The 18,940-nt window shown below is 47.9% G+C and overlaps 3 protein-coding genes across 12 annotated transcripts in view; 2 read left to right on the top strand and 1 right to left on the bottom strand.

Annotated features, from left to right (window-relative positions):
• LOC308579389 (H(+)/Cl(-) exchange transporter 5-like) overlaps positions 1-2,329 on the top strand; it is a 34,449-nt gene extending 32,120 nt beyond the window's left edge. For 6 of the 7 annotated variants that reach the window (XM_081180440.1, XM_081180439.1, XM_081180445.1 and 3 more), the window contains 2 exons: positions 68-284; positions 925-1,260. In XM_081180440.1, the coding sequence (XP_081036566.1) occupies positions 68-284; positions 925-1,015 (308 nt within the window). In that variant the 3' untranslated portion in view covers positions 1,016-1,260. Of the gene's footprint in view, positions 1-67; positions 285-924; positions 1,261-1,853 lie in introns of those variants that run through there. The other variant, XM_081180441.1, reaches the window with a different exon arrangement.
• Positions 2,330-2,976: 647 nt separating this feature from the next.
• Positions 2,977-6,713, bottom strand: LOC308579426 (protein bunched, class 2/F/G isoform-like). Its single transcript, XM_081180555.1, has 3 exons — positions 6,128-6,713; positions 4,096-4,141; positions 2,977-3,975 (listed from the first exon to the last, which is right to left on the bottom strand). The coding sequence occupies exons 1-3, from the start codon at positions 6,328-6,330 to the stop codon at positions 3,646-3,648; spliced, it is 579 nt and encodes a 192-aa protein (XP_081036681.1). The 5' UTR covers positions 6,331-6,713; the 3' UTR covers positions 2,977-3,645.
• A 442-nt stretch (positions 6,714-7,155) lies between these two features.
• LOC308579419 (myelin proteolipid protein-like) lies at positions 7,156-18,607 on the top strand. Of its 4 annotated transcripts, XM_081180537.1 has the most exons (9): positions 7,156-7,756; positions 10,795-10,909; positions 13,636-13,722; positions 14,921-15,107; positions 15,384-15,639; positions 16,629-16,797; positions 17,358-17,431; positions 17,558-17,623; positions 17,887-18,607. In XM_081180537.1, the coding sequence occupies exons 2-9, from the start codon at positions 10,906-10,908 to the stop codon at positions 17,956-17,958; spliced, it is 915 nt and encodes a 304-aa protein (XP_081036663.1). In that variant the 5' UTR covers positions 7,156-7,756; positions 10,795-10,905; the 3' UTR covers positions 17,959-18,607. The 4 variants fall into 4 exon arrangements, with proteins under 4 accessions (XP_081036663.1, XP_081036665.1, XP_081036662.1 ...); XM_081180539.1 differs by lacking the exon at positions 7,156-7,756 and having other exon boundaries at positions 9,451-10,909; positions 15,384-15,540; XM_081180536.1 differs by lacking the exon at positions 7,156-7,756 and having other exon boundaries at positions 9,456-10,909.
• Positions 18,608-18,940: the final 333 nt, after the last annotated feature.

Below are 18,940 nucleotides of genomic sequence, written 5' to 3' on the forward strand. Positions count from 1 at the left end.
AAGGGGGGAATTTCAGTTGGCTGAGTTTTGCACCCGGACCAATCCTCTCTCTTTCCCCCACCTCCAGAAAACGCCCGCCAGACCCAAGAGGGGATCGTGACCTCCTCAATGGTCTCCTTCTCCGACCACTCACCCCCGCTGCCCCCGAACTCACCACCCATCCTGAATCTCCGCCCCATCCTCGACCTCAGCCCCTTCACCGTCACTGACCACACACCCATGGAAATTGTGGTGGACATCTTCCGGAAGCTGGGCCTCCGACAGTGCCTGGTGACGCACAATGGGTGAGGCACCAGGTGCAAGACGGGTGTGCAGTGGGTGTCAGGTGCAAGACAGGTGCCGGGTGTGAGAGATGATGGGTGTGACACATGCAGGTGTCGGGTGTGAGGGGTGCTGGGTTCGAGATACATCGGTGCTGGATGTGAGGGATGCGAGACACACGGGTGCTGGATGCAAAAGATGCGGGTGCTGAGTGTGAGAGGTGCCAGGTGCGGGACATGTGAATGCTGGGTGTGAGGGGTGCCGGGTGCGAGACACGTGGGTGCTGGGTGCAATATGGACAAGCAGACAGTGGCGTAGCATGGGTTGTCAGCACCCGGGGCAAGGCAAGTAATTTGCGCCCCCTAACCCATGGATTTGCGCCCCCTAACCCATGGATTTGCGCCCCCTAACCCGTGGATTTGCGCCCCCTAACCCTAACCCCCAGATGTTGCACCCGGTGCGGCTGGCCCCCCCTGCACCCCCCACGCTACGCCACTGCAAGCAGAGGAAGGTTTTTCAGACCAGGGTGGATTGGATTTAAATTGAGTTTATTAAAATTAGTTTTCACCCACCCTGACCCCAGAATAGGGACCTCGGTGAAGACTTGAGTTTGAGAATTACACCACCATTCTCTTCCAAATTAACTGTTCTTTTCTTTTCTAGGAAACTCCTGGGAATCATCACCAAAAAGGATGTTTTGAAACACATCGCACAACTGGCTAATCAGGATCCAGATTCCATCCTTTTCAATTGAAAGCGGATTCGGGAGCCAGGTGCAAATGCCGTCTCCCACATGAACCTCTAGCCAAGATTCCTCTTGTTTTTCTTACGGAAAATCCAGATCAATCAAATGATAATCATGTTTTCTTTCTTTTTCTACAAAATTGCACTATGGAAATTTGGCAGAGATTTTGCTTTCACTTGAAGAAGAAGAGACCTAATTGAATTTAGATTTTGGAAGCGAGATTCTAGGAAGGAATAAAGGAAATAAACTGGAAATAGATCTTGACCGCTTTCTCTTTTCATCCATATTCATAATATGGTGCCTTTGCCCTTTTCTAAAATGGCGCCCAAGCCTCCTCTGCCCACTCTCTGCTCATATTATGGCGCCTTTGCCCTCTTCCAAAATGGCACCCGTGCCTCTGCCCACTTCACGTGGCAATTCCCGCTCATATGGTGCCTTTGTCCTTTTCCAAAATGGCACCCGTGCCTCCTCTGCCCACTTAGGAACTGCCCTGTTCCAAAATGGCGACGGTGCCTCTGCCCACTTCTGAAAATTCCCTCATCTCTTGCCACTAATCATAATGGCGCCTTTGCTTCAGCTTCAAAAATGGCCCCAGTGCCCTTGTCAAAGATGGCGGGTGTGCCTTCGGCTCTTGAAAGCCTTAGCTTCTGCCCTCACTTCCTTTGCCTGCTGCCCAAAGGGTGCCTTCCCTTTTCCAATATGGCAGTTTGGCCTCATGGAGTTTGGTCTCATGGAGGGGCAGGAGTTCAATAGGAGTAGGTAATAATAATAACCATAACAATAATAATGACTTTATTATTTATACCCTTATTATTTATTACATCTCTCCCTGTGCCCCTCTACTCAGGTCTGCTGCTGCTTGTTTAAAGGTAAAGGGACCCCGGACCATTAAGTCCAGTTGCGGATGACTCTTTGGTTGCGGCGCTCATCTCGCTCTATGGGCCGAGGGAGCCAGCGTTTGTCTGCAGACAGCTTCCGGGTCATGTGGCCAGCATGACTAAGCCACTTCTGGCGAACCAGAGCAGCACACGGAAACGCCGTTTACCTTCCCGCCTGAGCAGTACCTATTTATCTACTTGCACTTTGATGTGCTTTTGAACTGCTAGGTTGGCAGGAGCAGGGACCAAGCAACAGTAGCTCACCCTGTCGCGGGGATTCGAACCACCGGCCTTCTGATCCGCAAGCCCTAGGCTCTGTGGTTTAACCCATGCGTCCCATGCTGCTTGTTTATGATTATGTATTTGTACATATTTAATTACAGTAATATAAAATGATTATGATTATTATATCATAGTATATTAAAACTTATTATTTATCATTAAATCTTATGATGACTATTTTATAGTATATTCACATTATTATTATTATTTATCATTCAATTTTACAACGGTTCTATGATAGTCTATTAAAATTATTACTATTTATTAAATTTTGCAATGATGATATTCACATTATTACTTTGGTAAATTTTATGAAGATTATATTCACATATTATTTATTATTAAATTTCTCAACGATTGTAGTAAATTTATTATTTTTATTAAACTTTACGAAGATTATATTCACCTTGTTATTATTAAATTTTGCAACAATTATATTAAAATTCCTGTTTTTATTCAGTCTTATGATTATATTCACATCATTATGATTTGTTATTAAATTTTGCAACGATTATGTTAAAATCATTATTTTTATGAAATTTTATGAAGATTATATTCACCTCATTATGATTCATTCTTAAATTTGTTAATTACACCCTGCCAATTCTATGATCCCACAATAGACCCCTTTGAACTAGCACTCTCCTGGCAGTGGCAAAGGCACCTTTGGCTGCGTGCAGAGTGCCATTGCCCAGAGCCACCCCATGGAGGCTCCTCCAGAAAAAGGGAGGAGCTAAGGATGGCTTCCTGATTGGCTGCCCTCTGCACATGCTCCGGTTTGCCCTCACCCAACAAAGCAGGATACAGAAGAAGATTCCCTTTCCATTTATTGCTAGGCCACCCGATCCCTGCAGGTATAAAAATCACAATACGCAAAACGCAGAATATCCAAATGCAGAATATGCAAAAATCATTAATGGAAGAAAAACAATCAGCCCTCTTTCCCCACCCCCAAAAAACCCTATTATTATTTATTAACTTTTAGCAAGAACACTAGATAGATAGATATAGATAGATAGATAGATAGATATATAGATAGATAGATAGATAGATAGATAGATAGATAGATAGATAGATAGATGATAGATAGATAGATAATTATAGAAACTCTACCCATGTAAATGCCAAACTTCCAATTTCAAAGAGAGAAGCTTTGATAAATTACAATATAAATTACATCCAGAGCGTTCCTCGATCCAGCTAGCCGATATCTCCCTCCCCAGAAGATGTCAGTGGAGAAACCCAGGTCTTCATCATGATGCCCCACACTAGGTCCTCTCGTCCCAGGACGGTCCTGAGTTTGAGTCCAGCCCGATCTCTAGCAGACTGAGAGAGAGGGAAGGAGTCCCCAAGTTGGAGTTAATTGGTTGGGGGTGGGATCTTAAGGTCATGATGGGCCACCAAGTTAGTAGCAGGACCTGTGAGGAGGTTCTTGAGGTCTTCTTGGACCACCTTCACCTGAATCTCCCCAAGTTTATTTCAAGTGGGAGGAATGCCAGGTTCGGCATTGAGGGAGGAGGAACCAGATCTAAGATGGGAGTTTTGTTTTCTAGAAGGGCCTGGGAGAAGGATCTCAAGGTCTTGGTGGACCTTCATCTTCCGGGCTCTTGGGTCCTCAGGACAGGGTGGCCGGACCTGCAGGGGCTGACGGGACTCAAGGTTCTGGAGCTGTTCTGGGCTGGCCAAGTTCTTGAGCAGGTGGTTCTCCCGCTGCAGACGCCCGTTCTTCTCCAGAAGCTCCTGGATCTGGTCCTTCAGGAGGTCCACCTCCTCTCGCACGGCGTACACCAGATGGGTCTTCACCAGGTCCTGCCAGGGAGAGATTGGGGTTGAGTCGAGGACAGGAATCTCAACCGGAATGGGGGCGGGGCGGGCGGCAGGGATGGGGGCGGGGCGGGCAGGCGCCGGCCCCCTCAAGGCGACACTCACCAGGGCCTGCTCAATCTTGTCGCCGATGGCTCTCGAATCCGGATCGCTGCAGCAAGAGGGGGGAAAGAAGAAGGGAAAGTGGAGTGAAACCCAGATCGGCTCCTTTTCCGAGGCGCACCTGTCTCCCACCTGGATCGAGGGGGAATTTTGAGAGCTGGAAAAAATGGTCACTAAGTGGGGCTCTAACCCGATGTTCTAACCTGGGGAGGCCATGCCCACCCAAGCACAAGCTCCGCCCACTTGGCCCCAAGTGCCAACCTTGTATCTGCATTGCAGTGGATTGGGCTAGATGACCCGGGTATCCCTTTTCTTGGGGGATTCCTGCATTCCAGGGGGTCCCTCGTTGCATGGGGTTCTGCTAGATGACCCTGAGGGCCCCCTTCCCTTGTCCATCATTCTTGGATCGCTACATGCCTGTTTCTCACTCCCTGGCAAGAGATCGGGCTTGGCTGCCAGCAGACGCAGGACTAGAAAAACAGGAAGAGGGTTCGAGAGATGCCAAAACCTCGTGGGCATGTCAAGATTACATAAGCAGGGAGCAAAATATGTTGTGGCTCAGACCACGCCAAAAACCTCCCTTCTAGCACCCTCTCCCAGCCCAACCCCAAAAAAGCAGGAATCCCCCAAGAGAAGGGACACCCAGGGTCATCTAGCCCAACCCCCCGGCAATGCAAATGTACATTTTAATTTTTATGTATTTCATTTAAATATGTATTTCATTATTTTCTTATGATGTATTGCATTATATATTTTTATTTTTTATGTATTTTTAATGCCTTTCTATTTTTATGTATTTTGTCATGTGTTTTTATTTTTATTATATAATTTTTATACTTACATATTTTTACATATTCTTACGTATTTTTTATTTTTAGATGTTTTATTTTACTATTATGTATTTTATTATATATAATTATTTTAATGTATTTTCTTATGCAATAGAAGGGACACCCAGGAGCATCTAGCCCAAACTCCTGCAATGCAGGAATCTCCATACAAAAGGGACACCCAGGGTTATCCCGACTAACCCCCCAAAAGCAGGCATCTCAGTATAGAAAAACCAAATCCACCTCACACACACACCCAATGCACCAGAACATCAGATAATGCTGGAGCACGGACCTCGAACCCGCCGCCGCCTCCTCCTTCTTTCCTGGGAAGAGGAACACGCCGTTCTCTTCTCAGCCTCTCCTGATCCAAATTTCTATTTCTATTTGTATTTCTCCCGGCTTGGCAGGCACCCAGTTCCAGCTGCTGGGCGGATACTGGTCCTGGCAGGACTCCCAGTTCCCTGCTGGCCGGCACGCCAGGACACGAACCCGGGGCGGGAATCTCAGGAATGTCAACATTGAAGCATGAAGCTGGAAGGGGCACCCAGGGTCATCTAGCCCAACCCCCTGCCATGCAATTGTGCATTTTTATTTTTATGTATTTTATTATGTATTTTTATTTTGATGTATTTTCTAGGAGGGACATCCAGGGTCATCCAGTCTAACCCGCTTCCGACGCTGCAACCCTATGATTTCTTCCCCGGTTTTATGCAAAGACTCAGCCTTGCAGGCATCACCTGGCGAATTCATTTCTGGAATCATGACTGAATAACAACAACAACAACAACAACAATAACAACAACAACAACCCGCCTATCTGGCTGGGTTCCCCGCCTCCTTCGAACCCGACTGTTCTATGATTTCATGATGCTTTGCTTGGGGTTGGACTAGATGACTCCCGGGACCCTCTGAATCTACATTCCCATTCCTCGGGGGATCTTCCAGCTGCTTCTGGGCCCCCGACGTGCGGAGACACGTGCGGCAAGACACGCCCAGACACGCTAACACGACACGTGTCGGCTCGCATGCTTCCTGTTGTTCTGGGGAAGCGGCCGCCCAGCAACGGCCGAGGACGCAGAACCGAGAAGATGGATGGTGGTCATCCAACCCCAAGCCACGTCTTTCAGCTCCAGCACCCAGGAGGACAGGTGGCCCTGGTCTGGCGTGGAACCTAACGTCCCCCCCTCCCTAACAGCACCCACCTGCGGAAGAACAGCAGGATGGAGAGGAGGGTCGTGTCGGCGGGCTGGTGGAGGTTTTTCTGGCAGACCAGCTGCACCAAAGCTTGGTTGGTGGTGGTCATGGTGAGGTTGCCCCTGGGGCCGCGCTGGTAGCCCCGCCGCGAGCTGTCCTCGGGGCTGGCCAAGGGGTCCAGGCTCCACTCCTCGGAGGAGGAGGTCGACATGGCGCTGGGCAGGACTCAGGAGAGGTGGGGAACTGGTGAGGAACCACCAGTGGAGATAGCAGTGGTCCAGGAGAACTGGTCCCGCTGCTCCCAGCTGAGCGCGCCGGGCCGCAAGGAGCCAACCAGTATATTTCGGAGGGTTCCTGAAGACCTGGCCACCACCAACCCTGCCGAGATGTCCACCACCAAGCTCTTCCACTTGTCCAAGCAGTCCAGCAGCTGCTCCTGAGCAGAAGAGGTCTCCTCTGAGCCAGAAGAACCCAGCGATCTCCTGGGCGCGGCCAACTCTGCCGAGATCTCCGAGGTGTGCCCGCTTCCCACGCCCCTCCAACCAGCCAACCCGCTGTCTTCGTGATTCGGGAGCTACCTCCTCCTTGGCACACCCCCCAACCACCAAGCCTTCGCCCGAGCTGTCCAACAGCTGTCCCTCCGTGGCATCCAGCCAGATCTCTAGACGGTGGCGCTGCCCCCTGCTCGCTGGGAGAGGGCGGCCCAAGGAGAGGACCCGGGGGAGCCACCAGCGCCACCGCCGCGCGCGCCACCCAGAGGCAAGGCAGGCAGGACTTGGTGGTCGTGGTGGCCTCTCGGCAGGGTTGGGTGCGCCGGGGAGGTCGCCCTGAAGTCCCCGAAGTAGAGTTCGAGATACCCCAGATAGGCGGGTCATAAATAAATAAATAAATAAATAATAATGATGATAATAATAATAATGATGATGATGATGATGATGATGATGATGACCCTCGAAGCTCTCCTCGCAAACCTCGCAAGGAAGGAGAGGGTAAAATGGGAGAGTTTATTATTATCAGTTATTATTATTAGTAGTTGTAGTAGTCTTAACATCAACTTCATCATCATCGAAAATCTCTTACCAAATTTCCAGCTCAAGGAAGGAGAGGATAGAATGGGAGAGTTGGAAATAACCCCGAGGGACAGGCGAGACATTTATCCTAGAAATAAATATCAGTGGCAGACGGTCCGTGGATAGTGCGGTGCAGCGGGTTGAACTATTACTATTTGTGCTTTTTTTCTTTTTTTCTTAAAAAAAGAATAAATTAGGGCTACTCTCCTTTTCCTACTCCTATTGAAATACTGTACTGCCACTCCATGAGGCCAAACTTAGATTCGCAAAATGTTTGGGGGTATGCGTCCCACCAGAAAAAAAATCATCTTCCTCTTCTTCTTCTTCTTCTTCCATTGAAAACGGCACAATTGACAAGAGGATAAAATGCTATCCTAAGCATGACTGACCCATGGGATGCCTGCAACTCGTTGATACGATCCAGTCTTCCAGCTGAAGCCTCCAGGGAAGCCTCTGGCGCGTGCAGAGCGCCGGTCCCAAGGTCGACTGCGCTGGGCCATGGAGGCTCCTTCCCCCAAAAGGAGGCCCTTTGGAGGGAAGAAGGGCGGGGTGCAGAAGGACTTTGGGGTAAGTGGCTGAAGGGGCTTCCCCTGCGCAGGGCCTTCTGCACATGCTCATGGTCGCCCTCGCCTCCTATCATCTCTGGTAAAAAGACTCTGGCAGGCGAGGGAGGAAGTGAGGGCAAAAGGAGTCGTAGTAGCGGATGAGCGAAGCCGGCCCGGCCATCTTCGACGAGGGCAGGCGGAGGTCCATTAAAGCGCGGGGGCAACGAAAGGAAAAGAGGACAGAAGTGATTGCGAAAAGGGGGGAGTGAAGGCAGCGGCGCCATGTTTGACGAGGGCAAAAGCGCTCTTTTAAACAAAATAGTGTTTTTCTCCTAGGAGAAAAATTTAGGTCGTTTACATTTAAAATCTGTTGTCATTTTCTGCAACAAAATAGTGTCCCCCCCCCACTCCCAGTATGTTTAGCATTAGGGTAGCAGACGCAAACCCCATTTTATTCCTGTATTCACAGTGCACTATGTTTTAAGTAAGTTTTTTTAAAGATGCTAAACCTCATATGCTCATAATTTCTTAATTTATTTTTTTATATATATTTTAACATTTTTTAATTTTATTTTTTAAGGGTTGGCATGTAACAACCTATTTTTTAATTTTTAGTATTTCTACTTGAGAATCATAGAACTCCTGCTGAAAGATGGCCACACCCAATTCTATCTATAAAATATTTTTCTAAAAAAAATATATGCCTTGCAGGGGGTCAGACTGGATGACCCTTGGGGGTCCCAACGGGTCCAGACTGCATACAACTCCGCATTCTTGCTTTTTATTCGCCCCCCCAAAAAATATGAAATTCATTTAAAATTCAGCTGATGAGAAGGTCACAAATGAAGTATTGATTTGTGAGCTGCCCTGAGACCTCCGGGTATATAAATTCTAATGATTGTTATAATTGCAAGGCTGAATCCTTCTGCAAAAAAGAGGGGGATTTAAATCAATGGGGTTTAAATCAAACCTGTCTTGCTCACCCTCATTTCATCATTATCAGTTTATGTCTTCCAGGTTGGTCAAGATGAATGGGATACCAGCAAGGCTGAACCTTTGTGTGTAAAAGGGGGAAGAAATCAGTGTCGGAAGGGGGGTTGGTCTGGATGACCCTGGGTGTACCTTCCAGCTCCATGCTTCAGTGTTGACATTCCTGAGATTCCCGCCCCGGGTTCATGTCCTGGTGTCAGTCAATAAAAGATGTAAAAATGATAATACATTCTCAAACATGGAATCAAATAAATGCATGATAAAATACACAAAAAATAAAATGAAATATATAAAAAATAAAAAATACATAATAAAACACATAAAAAGAAAAATACATTCTAAAATAGGGGATGCCAGTGAGGCTGAGGGGGAAGGAACTGTCGCCTTGCAGCATTGGAAGTAGGGTTGGTCTGGATTACCCTCAGGGGTCCCTTCCTTCTCCCCACAATGCCTCTCCTTCTTTGCCGAGGGACAAAGACCTCTCTGCCCTCCTGCTGGAGGATCTATGGTCCTCATTGTTCGGATGTTCTCCATTCTCCATTGTTGGGAATAGACAAAGAGGGTCTTGTTTTCCCCCCTGGGCAGCTCCGCCAGCCAGCTCCTCTCCGCGCCGGCCCTGCCAGGCGGCTCCCAAATCCTGAAGGAGGCCATAGAGGGCCAAAGGCATCCCTCGCGGCACCTGCTGGGGGAACTGGGCCAAACTGGGGAGGGTGGAAGGATATAGAAGAATAGAATCTTCTTCTCCTCCTCCTCCTCCTCTTCCCTTTAATGGTGATTCCGTAAGGGACTGTGGAGGCCAGTTCTGGATCCGCACCTCCTTCCACAATGGAGTTTCCCAGTGAAGGTTCCTTCCTCTTCGCCCGTTTCTCCCTCACGTCCCGAGTTCAAGTGTCTTCAAAGCCCATGACTCCTTTGGTCAAGGCAGTTCTCCAATAGAAGAATATACCTTATTGGCCCGGATAGAAGCCCTATTTTCCTCTGAGATAGGCGAGATCCCTTCAGGTATCCATATTTCCTGGAGAAGTCTCTGATTTAAAGAAGCCATCCCAGTTTCCAATCACCTTCCTATTGACAAATCCTTTTTTTCATTACGCAAATACTCGGCCATGCTGGCATCACCTTCCTATTGACCAATCTAGGAAATTCATTTCTGGAATAGTAACTTAATTACTTCTGCTCTTAGGAAGACATCGACCGATCACAATGCAATTGTGGTGAGCAGGGCAGATTCTTCACTGTTTTTCTAGAAAACCAGGTGTCCCCTATCTTAGATCTGGTAACTCCTACCTCAGTGCAGACCCTGACCTTCCTCCTTCTTGAAATTCAGTTGGTGAGACTGATGTGAGGCTGGCAGTCCACCAAGACCCAGACCCAGATGTCAACCACCCTTCTGTTGCTCCACTTGATTCTCCAGAACCTGACCTTAGTCCCTCTTGAAACCCATTGGGTTGGACTCAGGTGAAGATGGAGGACCACCAAGACCCTGAGAACCTTCCTCTTTGCCCTGCTGGCAAGTAGGTGGTCCACTGAGACCCTGAGTCCACCCTCAGAATCCATGTGATCCTCCCTAAATGCAGGAGCTGGCCTTTGTCCCTCTTAAAATCCATTGAGTTGTACTCATGTGAAGACGGAGCTCCACCAAGCCCCTGAGAACCTTCTCCCATATCCTGGTGGCCATCTGGTGGTCCACCAAGACCCTGAGGTCCACCATTCTTCTATTGGTCCACCTAATTCTCCATAAAGGCAGAACCTGACCTTTGTTCCTTTTGAAATCCTTTGGGTTGGACTCAGGTGAAGATGGGGGGAGGGGTCTACCGAGACCCTGAGATCCTTCTCCTTTGCCCTGCTAGCAAAAGTTGGTGGTCCACAGAGACCATGAGCCACGGGTCCTCTAGCCTGAGCTCAGAACTTTCCACCAAAGCTGGAAGCTCCCACAGATCTTAGGACTTTCCATCAAGCAGATCTTGTCCATCTCAGAGTTAACAGGGAGGAGAAGGAGCAGGAGGAGACAGGGCTGGCTTCTCCTTTAAGGGGCATGGCTCTACACAACAGATCCCTTTTTCTTTGGAGGATCTGAGGGGGCAGAGAGAAATCCAGCGAAGTGAGGAGGAGGAGAAGAAGACCACCGGGTTGTCCTAGCTGAAGAAGAGACCAGTTGCACTCCACCTGAACCCCAAGGCGATGGGTGAGTTGGACCAGGGGGAAATTTATCAGTATCTCCATCACCCATTAATTTGGCCATGGCGGATCTCAGGGATGTGGGAAGCCGTCCCAGGTTCTGATCTCACCCCGGGCTGTCCCACTTGTCCTGAGACCTCTGAAAAGTGATGCGTTTCTGGGGTGGGAAAGAGGACCTCCCTATTTTCACCAGAGACATTTTGGGGGGCTGGAAGAAGGGGGTCTGTATCTTCATTTTAGGGGATAGAAGAGGAGGTCTGTATTTTCATTTTAGGAGATGGAATAGGAGATCTGTATTTTCACTGGAGAAATATTTGGGGGACAGAATTGGGGGTCTCTATTTTCATTTTAGGGGATAGAATAGCAGGTCCACATTTTCACAAAAGAAATGTTGGAGGGATGGAAGAAAAGGACCCCCTCCCCCATTTTCACCAGAGAAATATTTGGGGGATAGAATAAGGGGAATATTTGGGGTATAGAAAATAAAATTTCATTTTAGGGGGTAGAATTGGAGGTCTGTATTCTCACAAGAGAAATATTGGGTAGGTGGGCTAGATCCCTCCAGCTCCTCACCTCCCTTTCACAGTGACCTGGCCAGGTAGGTCTCTCAGCTGAGAAGGGAGGGGTTCGAACCCAGGACACCAACTGCTACACAGCCAGAGAGTTGGAGCTGTAGCCAACCAGAGGGAATGGGACCCAGGAGATCGGCTTGGCAGTCAAAGGAACCCTGAGATTCACCCAGGCCTGGGGGGAAACTGGAAAATTGGGGGGACCCCGTTTTTTCTCCTTTTCTCCCCAAAGCCACTTCCCCCCTAAAAAACTGAAGGGAAAAAAGAGTGTGGAATATTAAAACGATCAAACTGGTTTTTATTTCCAATTTTCCTGGTTTTATCCCAGGCCTTCCCATCTGTGCCATATATACAGAGTAAAAAACAATGCTCCTGTGAAATAAAGCTGTCCATTAATGGGCCCCCGAAAATCCTAACGACCCACGTTTCTTTTCACAAAACTGCCCTGAGATTCCTGGGTCAGACTGGATGACCGCCGGGATCCCTTTCAGTTCTGGTGTTTTCTGTACCAGCCGGGACCACTCTCTGGGAGGCGGCATGAAGGAGAGCATTGTTTCAAACTCACAGCCCATCCCTCATTGTCCATTGTCTTCGGGACAATAGGAGCCTTTTAATCTCTGCGCTCTGCTTCGTCCCACATCCCCTCCATCCATCCCACACCCCCACACCCCAGATGAAGAGGCGAGGAATGGTCCAGTTAGAGTCCTGGGAAGAGGGCCCCGGTTCAAATCCTCAAAACCTTCCTGGCAGGATGAAAATAAAGACCCCCAATTCTATTCCCCGAATATTTATCCGGTGAGAATCCCCTAAAATGAAAATAGAGACCTCTTATTCCATATTTTCATAATAAAAAAAATTCCTTCCAGTAGCACCTTAAAGACCAACTAAGTTAGTTCTTGGTATGAGCTTTCGTGTGCAAGATCTGAAGAAGGTGCTACTGGAAGGATTTTTTTTTATTTTGACTATGGCAGACCAACACGGCTACCTACCTGTAACTGGATCCATATTTTCATTTTAGGGAATTTTGTTTCCCATAATTCCTGGCAGAAATTTTAAAAAGTTTAAGAGAGTTTTTATGGAGAGTTGCTGCCAAGATTTTAATCGCAAAAGGTGGGAAGGGAGAGGATATCACAATCAAATCAACTAACCAAATAAATAAATAAATTTAAATAAATTAAGAGAGGATGTTGAACTAGCGAGACTATCAGCAAGGTGACAGACAAAAAATTTACCAGAGAATGGGAAATATACAGAGTCTGCGTAAAAGAACATGTTCAAAATATCAGGTTTCGACTGAGCTGTTTGTAAAAAGGAGAACCTTATCAAGTAAGGTTTGATATAAGGTGAAATAAAAGGAGAGGAAATAAAGTTGTGCATATTTAAAGAACCTAATTTGGAAACATAATGGGAGGATTGAAGGTCACGTTAATTAATGTACAAAAGTATCCATTCAGAAATGTAGGATTTTTTAAAAAAATTCTATCTTGTCTTTTACATTTCTTGATTATTTCTCTTATACAGTTTTAAAACCAATAAATCATTTAAAAAAATATTGATTTTAGGGGATGGAATAGGATGTCTCTATTTCCATTTTAGGGGATGGAATAGTTCTCTATTTTCATTTTAGAGGATAGAACGGGAGGTCTGTCTTTTCACCAGCGAAAGATTGGGGGGATAGAATTGGGGAGGTCCCTATTTTCACCTGGCCAGGTAGGTCTCGGGGATTTGAACCCGAGGCCCTCTTCCCAGGACTCTAACTGAACCATTCCTCACCATCCCTGGGGTGGGATGGGGGGCAATGTGGGAAGGAGAGATCAAGGCTCCATTGTCCCAAGGACAATGGACAATTCAGGATGAACTGAGAGTTCGAATCCAAACCTGACACTGTTACTGGCATCTCAGAGCTGCTTGTTCCCAGCAGAGATAAAGCAGAACATTGGACCAATTGACCGTCGGGGTCAAATCCAGATTTCTGCTCCTATTTTGAAATTCCTGCCGATTCAACGACCCTCGGGGCGGGGGGGTCTCAGCATTCTAGGAAACCCAGCCAGATTTATTATTATTATTATTATTATTATTATTATTATTATTATTATTATTAGAGAGGAAGGAGCTGCAGGGAGGCCTGCCCATCCTGCTGACCCTTGTATTTTTCGCAATGTAGATAATGTTAGCGGCGGGCCTGAACCCCAACCAACCACGGCTCCGCAGAACTCGAACCCGGATCCAGTTCCCCGAGCCGGTTCTCCAGGTAGCCATCTGAAGCCTGAGAAACCCAGAGCCTGTCTAGCAGGGCTGGGTTGCCCTCCGATGCGAGGCCACGTTGAGATTCCCGCCTTTCAGGGGTGGGACTGAATAATAATAATAATAATAATAATAATAATAATAATAATAATAATATCGTTTAACCACATCAGTTAATGTGGATACATATGCTATCATGTTATTGTTTTAGTGAAATAAATGGTTTAAATTGTTATGATGGTTTTTCTCCTAACAATCAAATGCAACAGAAAAGTGGTCCCAATAGAATTTCTTAAACCTCACCAGAATTTCATCATTATCGGTCTATGTATTTCTAATAATAGAACCAAAACAGTCATTTTTGATGGACGTGTAAAAACGAATTTATGATTCCCAAAAGAAAACCTTCCTCTGGTGGTCAATATTCAGAGGATGCCAGAAAGGCTGAACCCTTCCTGTAAAAAAAGGATTTCAATCAAGTCTTACTGACTAGTGATTTAAATTGTGATTTAAATCGTGACTGAAATTGATTTGATTTCAAATCAAATCCACCCTGCTGCGAAGCAAGTCGAAAAGACTTTCCTTACCGATTCCAAGGTCCAGCGAATGCGTTTCAGGGGATTGAGGTTTGATGTGGCCCTCAGCTCCTGAAGGTAACAGGGCCCTTTATATGTCCAGCTGTCCTTTGTCCACAACAAATTGCTACTGTTTTTTTGTGTTGAATAAATGCTATATGGTAATTGATGGAACTCATAGGTATCTCAAGCCATTTGCACATGTTGCCAGACAACCAGTCCATACAGAATGTCAGCACCCTATATATAGAAATGAGCAAAGCAGTGATAGTTTGAGGAGCAGGGGAGCAGGCGAGCAGGCGGGGCCTATGACTTACATCATAGGAGCCTACACAACACAAAACACGGTTGCTGTATGTCGGTTTTATTTGTTTTTTATCTTCTCTTTTGGAAATGTACATCCAGGATCCCCCCCCCCTTTGAATTTTTTGGAGGACCCCCAAGAGAGGGGGGGCGCCAAGCTACAGCTTGTTGAGCTTAGACATAAATCCGGCACTGGCACCGCCGGTAATTCGACGCCGAGATTCCTGCCTAGCTGGACTGGATGATAGCGATAGGGATAGGGGTTAGGCAACTCTTCCTCAATAGGTTTCTATCCTTCTCTCCTTCCTTCTTCCCGCCCCCTTACAGGTCTGTTAGAGTGCTGTGCCCGCTGCCTGGTGGGGGCGCCCTTTGCCTCGCTGGTGGCCACGGCCCTGTGCTTCCTGGGGGTGGCGCTCTTCTGCGGCTGTGGCCACGAAGCCCTGACCGGCACCGAGCACCTGATCGAGACCTACTTCTCCAAAAACTACCAGGATTACGAGTACCTGGTCGATGTGTAAGCATCTCCCGACGTTCCTTTTCTTCGCCTTCGTTCCCTCGCCCGTTCCCCTGTTCGTTTACCGATACATTCTCCCATTCATATTCTGCAATCCGTTTTTCACTGCATGTCCACATCAAGTTAAACCGCGACCACACAATCCATCTTCTATCAGAATAATATTCTGCAGTCCTTTTTCAACCGTATATTCCTCCTAGCTGTGGTGGGTCAGACTGGATGACCCTCGGGGTGCCCCCACTGTACCGATGGTCCCCTCTCTTTTCTCCCCCACAGGATCCACGATTTCCAGTACGCCATCTATGGGGTGGCCGGCTTCTTCTTCCTCTTTGGTGCCCTCCTGCTGGCTGAAGGCTTCTACACCACTGGCGCTGTCCGGCAGGTCTTCGGCGACTACCGGGCCACTGTCTGCGGCAAGGGCCTGGGCGCCACGGTAGGCCACAAGGGGAGGGGGCCCCGAGGACACCGGCCCGGCCGCTCCTGGGAGCTGGTGTGTCACTGTGTGGGAAAATGGCTGGGCCATCCTGATAAGGTGATCTTCTCCTCTTTCGCACCCAGCGCTGCTGCCGTTCGAACCCGGGGCATGAGACTGCTGACGGTGGGGGGCGTTAAGGAGAGTATGACCAGGATATATTGAATAAGTCTTGTCCTTCCTTCCTCTGGTTGTCCATATTAAGAGGAGGCAGCAAGGCTGATCCTTTCTGTAAAGAAAGGATTTTATCCTTCCAAAATGGAAACCTTCCTCCGCTTGATTCTAGGTGCAGTAATTGGGAATGGCTTTACTTACTAGTTCCAAGGTCCTTGGCCAAAAAGGAGGAAATTCCACGTCTAAGGAATCCAGCAGGGCACTTTTAACCCCTTCCTGCCTTTGGGCCTCCATCCCGGAAGGACACTCCTGGCACCAAGGGACTCGCACTTGTGACACATGGTGCCATCAGAAAACTACCTGCTGTGCCTATGGAGCCCCCCCCCCCAATCCCAGGCCGTCCGAATATTCCTGCTTTCCCAGTTCCAGATTTGACTTATGAGGGGTGGAAGAAGAGGTCGCTATTTTCATTTTATGGGACAGAATAGGCGGTCTGTATTTTAATCAGATTAATACTTGTGGGATGGAATAGATGGATGGATTTGTGGGAATTTGTGGGACGGAATAGAAGATCCCTATTTCATTAGATAAAATATTTGGGTGATGGAATAGGAGATCCCTGTTTTAATCAGATAAATATTTGTGGGATGGAAGAGGTTTCTGTTTTCATTTTAGGGGATAGAATAGGAGGTCTCTATTTCCATTTTAGGAGATGGAATAGGAGGTCTCCATCTTCACCTGAGAATTACCCAAATATAAGCCGCCGCTGAAAATAGGATTTTAATGGATCATCTGCCCACCCCTCGTGGGAATATCTGGAGGAAAGGTCCAAGTGGCTGGGAGTTCCTCAGGTCCCAAAGGTCTCCAGTCTCATGCCCCGTCCTCTGGAAGCTCCTGGCGAATCACTGACTCTCGTTTCTTCTCCCTCCTTTCAGTTCGTGGGCATCACCTATGTCCTGACCGTCCTCTGGCTCCTGGTCCTGGCCTGCTCGGCCGTCCCTGTCTATGTCTACTTCACGGCCTGGACCACCTGTAATTCCATCGCCAACCCCACAAAGACGGCCGCTGGCATCGGGAACCTCTGCACAGACGCCCGGATGTATGGTGAGGAAGAACCTAGTTTCCTGGGCCACCTTGGGGAGGAAGAATTTCATGAGGGGTCTCCCAGGAAGAAGGTTCTCAAGGTCCTGGTGGAATAGGACATGGAGAAGGTTCTTGAGGTCTTGTTGGAACACCAAGTTGGTAGCAGGACCTGAGAGAATCTCAAGGTCCTGGGGGAGCCCCATCTTCCCACGAGTCTCACCCAATGAATTTCCAGAGGGATGAAGGTCAGGAAGGATCTTGGAGTCTTGGTAGACCAGCAGCTTGCCATCAGGACCTTGGAGAAGGAACTCAGGAGGCTTGGTGGTCCTCCAACGTCACACGAGTCAACCCAATGGATTTTCAAGGGGGGGAAAGGTCAGGTCCTGCCTTTAGGGAGAATCCTATGGACCCTGATGGTGGGCTCAGGGTCTTTGTAGACCACCAACTTGTTATCAGGATCTGGGAGGATGTTCTCAGGGTCTTGGTGGGCTTCCATCTTCACATTTCAAGAGGGGCCAAGGAGGTGGGGTGAGGTGGCCCTTCAGCTCTCAACTGTTGTGTGTTTTGGTGCCCCACCACAGGTGTCCTGCCGTGGAATGCCTCCCCGGGAAGAGTGTGTGGACAGAGCCTTCTCTCCATCTGCAAGACATCCGAGGTGAGTTCTCAGTGGTCAAGACTAGAGGACTTTCATGTTCCTTTCTACCATTCTGTTTCTACGTTGAGTTCCTTCAATGGGTGACCCATTCTCCTCCTCCTCCTCCCTCTTCTCCTCATCCTACAGTTCCAGATGACGTTCCACCTGTTCATCGCGGCCTTCGTGGGAGCGGCAATCACCTTGGTGGCTCTGGTAAGGACAGCTTCCCACAACTCTTTGAACCACACATGGGGCAAAGGATGGGATGGAGGCCTCCAGCAGAACCCTGGAAAATCAGCAGGACTCAGCTGCTGACTCCTTCCGATGGTCCTGGTAGGAGACCTGCCGAGCTGTCAGGGAAACCAGGAGGAATGGGCAGCAGACCATGGTTGATGGTCTTCAAAACTGCTGAGATATCAGGGGAACCAGGAGGAATGGGTTTTAGCAATTCTGCTTCTGTTCCCCTTCCACCGTAGGTGACGTTCATCATTGCGGCCACCTACAACTTCGCCGTCCTGAGGCTGATGGGCCGGGGAACAAAATTCTAACCTGGTACCCGCCCGGGCCGAGAGACTCCCTCCCTCACTCTTCATAATAATAATAACAATCGGTATTATTTGCACCCTGGACTGGTCTTCTAACCGCGAGGCTCTAACCAGGCGGCTGCCGACCTCCTGCTCTAACTGCCCGCCAGCCAATCGGCTCATCCCCATTTGCCGGGGTTGGACTAGATGACCCCGGGCTCCCTTTTCAAAAGCAACCATGATTCTATGATCTCACTCGACCCAGCCGGACCCAAAAATGGGATTATTCCCAGTCCGGGGATTTCATCGGCGCAGGAAACCGATGTCGGAGCGAGAGAGAGGAGGTCCTTCAACCTGTTAGTCCTGCTTTTCGGAGGAAAAATCACTCCAGCCCCTTGAAGATCCCCAAAAGAAAGTCCTTTTTTTGGAAAAAAAATAATTGCAGTTTTATGCTCCAATCGCCGGGAAATCATTCAATGGGATGACACCATTTTTTTGTAAGAGGCTAATAAAAACATACACGTATATATATATATATAATGTGAAAACCGACTGTTCTTAACATGGCGTGCGGAAAGCTGAGATAACGAAGGATAATGTCGAAAATAAATAACGAAGGACAAATAACGAAGGATAATATTGAAATAAAAACGAAAGGTGAATTTCACGAGAAGAGCTTGTCGGTTTTTTAATGCTTCACTTTGTTTCAGTGGGGAAATGGGACGAAACTATCATATTGCCTTAAATAAAAGCCTCCCTTTCCCCCCAAATTCTGACCGGAAAAAGTTAAAAGCGTGGCTTATATTCAGGCCAATACGGTACCGATCCAACAATCCGTCAAACGCAACAAAGAAAATGCAATGATTACATTTCCGGCAACAAGGATATTACAATTCTGGTTTCCTTGGTTCGAAATAAAGGGAGGAAAATCATACCGATATACCGTATTTTTCGCTCTATAAGACACACTTTTTCCCTCCTAAAAAGTAAGGGGAAATGTGTGTGT

The sequence above is a fragment of the Podarcis bocagei genome (genome assembly GCF_964188305.1).
Source record: "Podarcis bocagei genome assembly, chromosome: Z".
NCBI classification, from domain to species: Eukaryota; Metazoa; Chordata; class Lepidosauria; order Squamata; family Lacertidae; genus Podarcis; species Podarcis bocagei.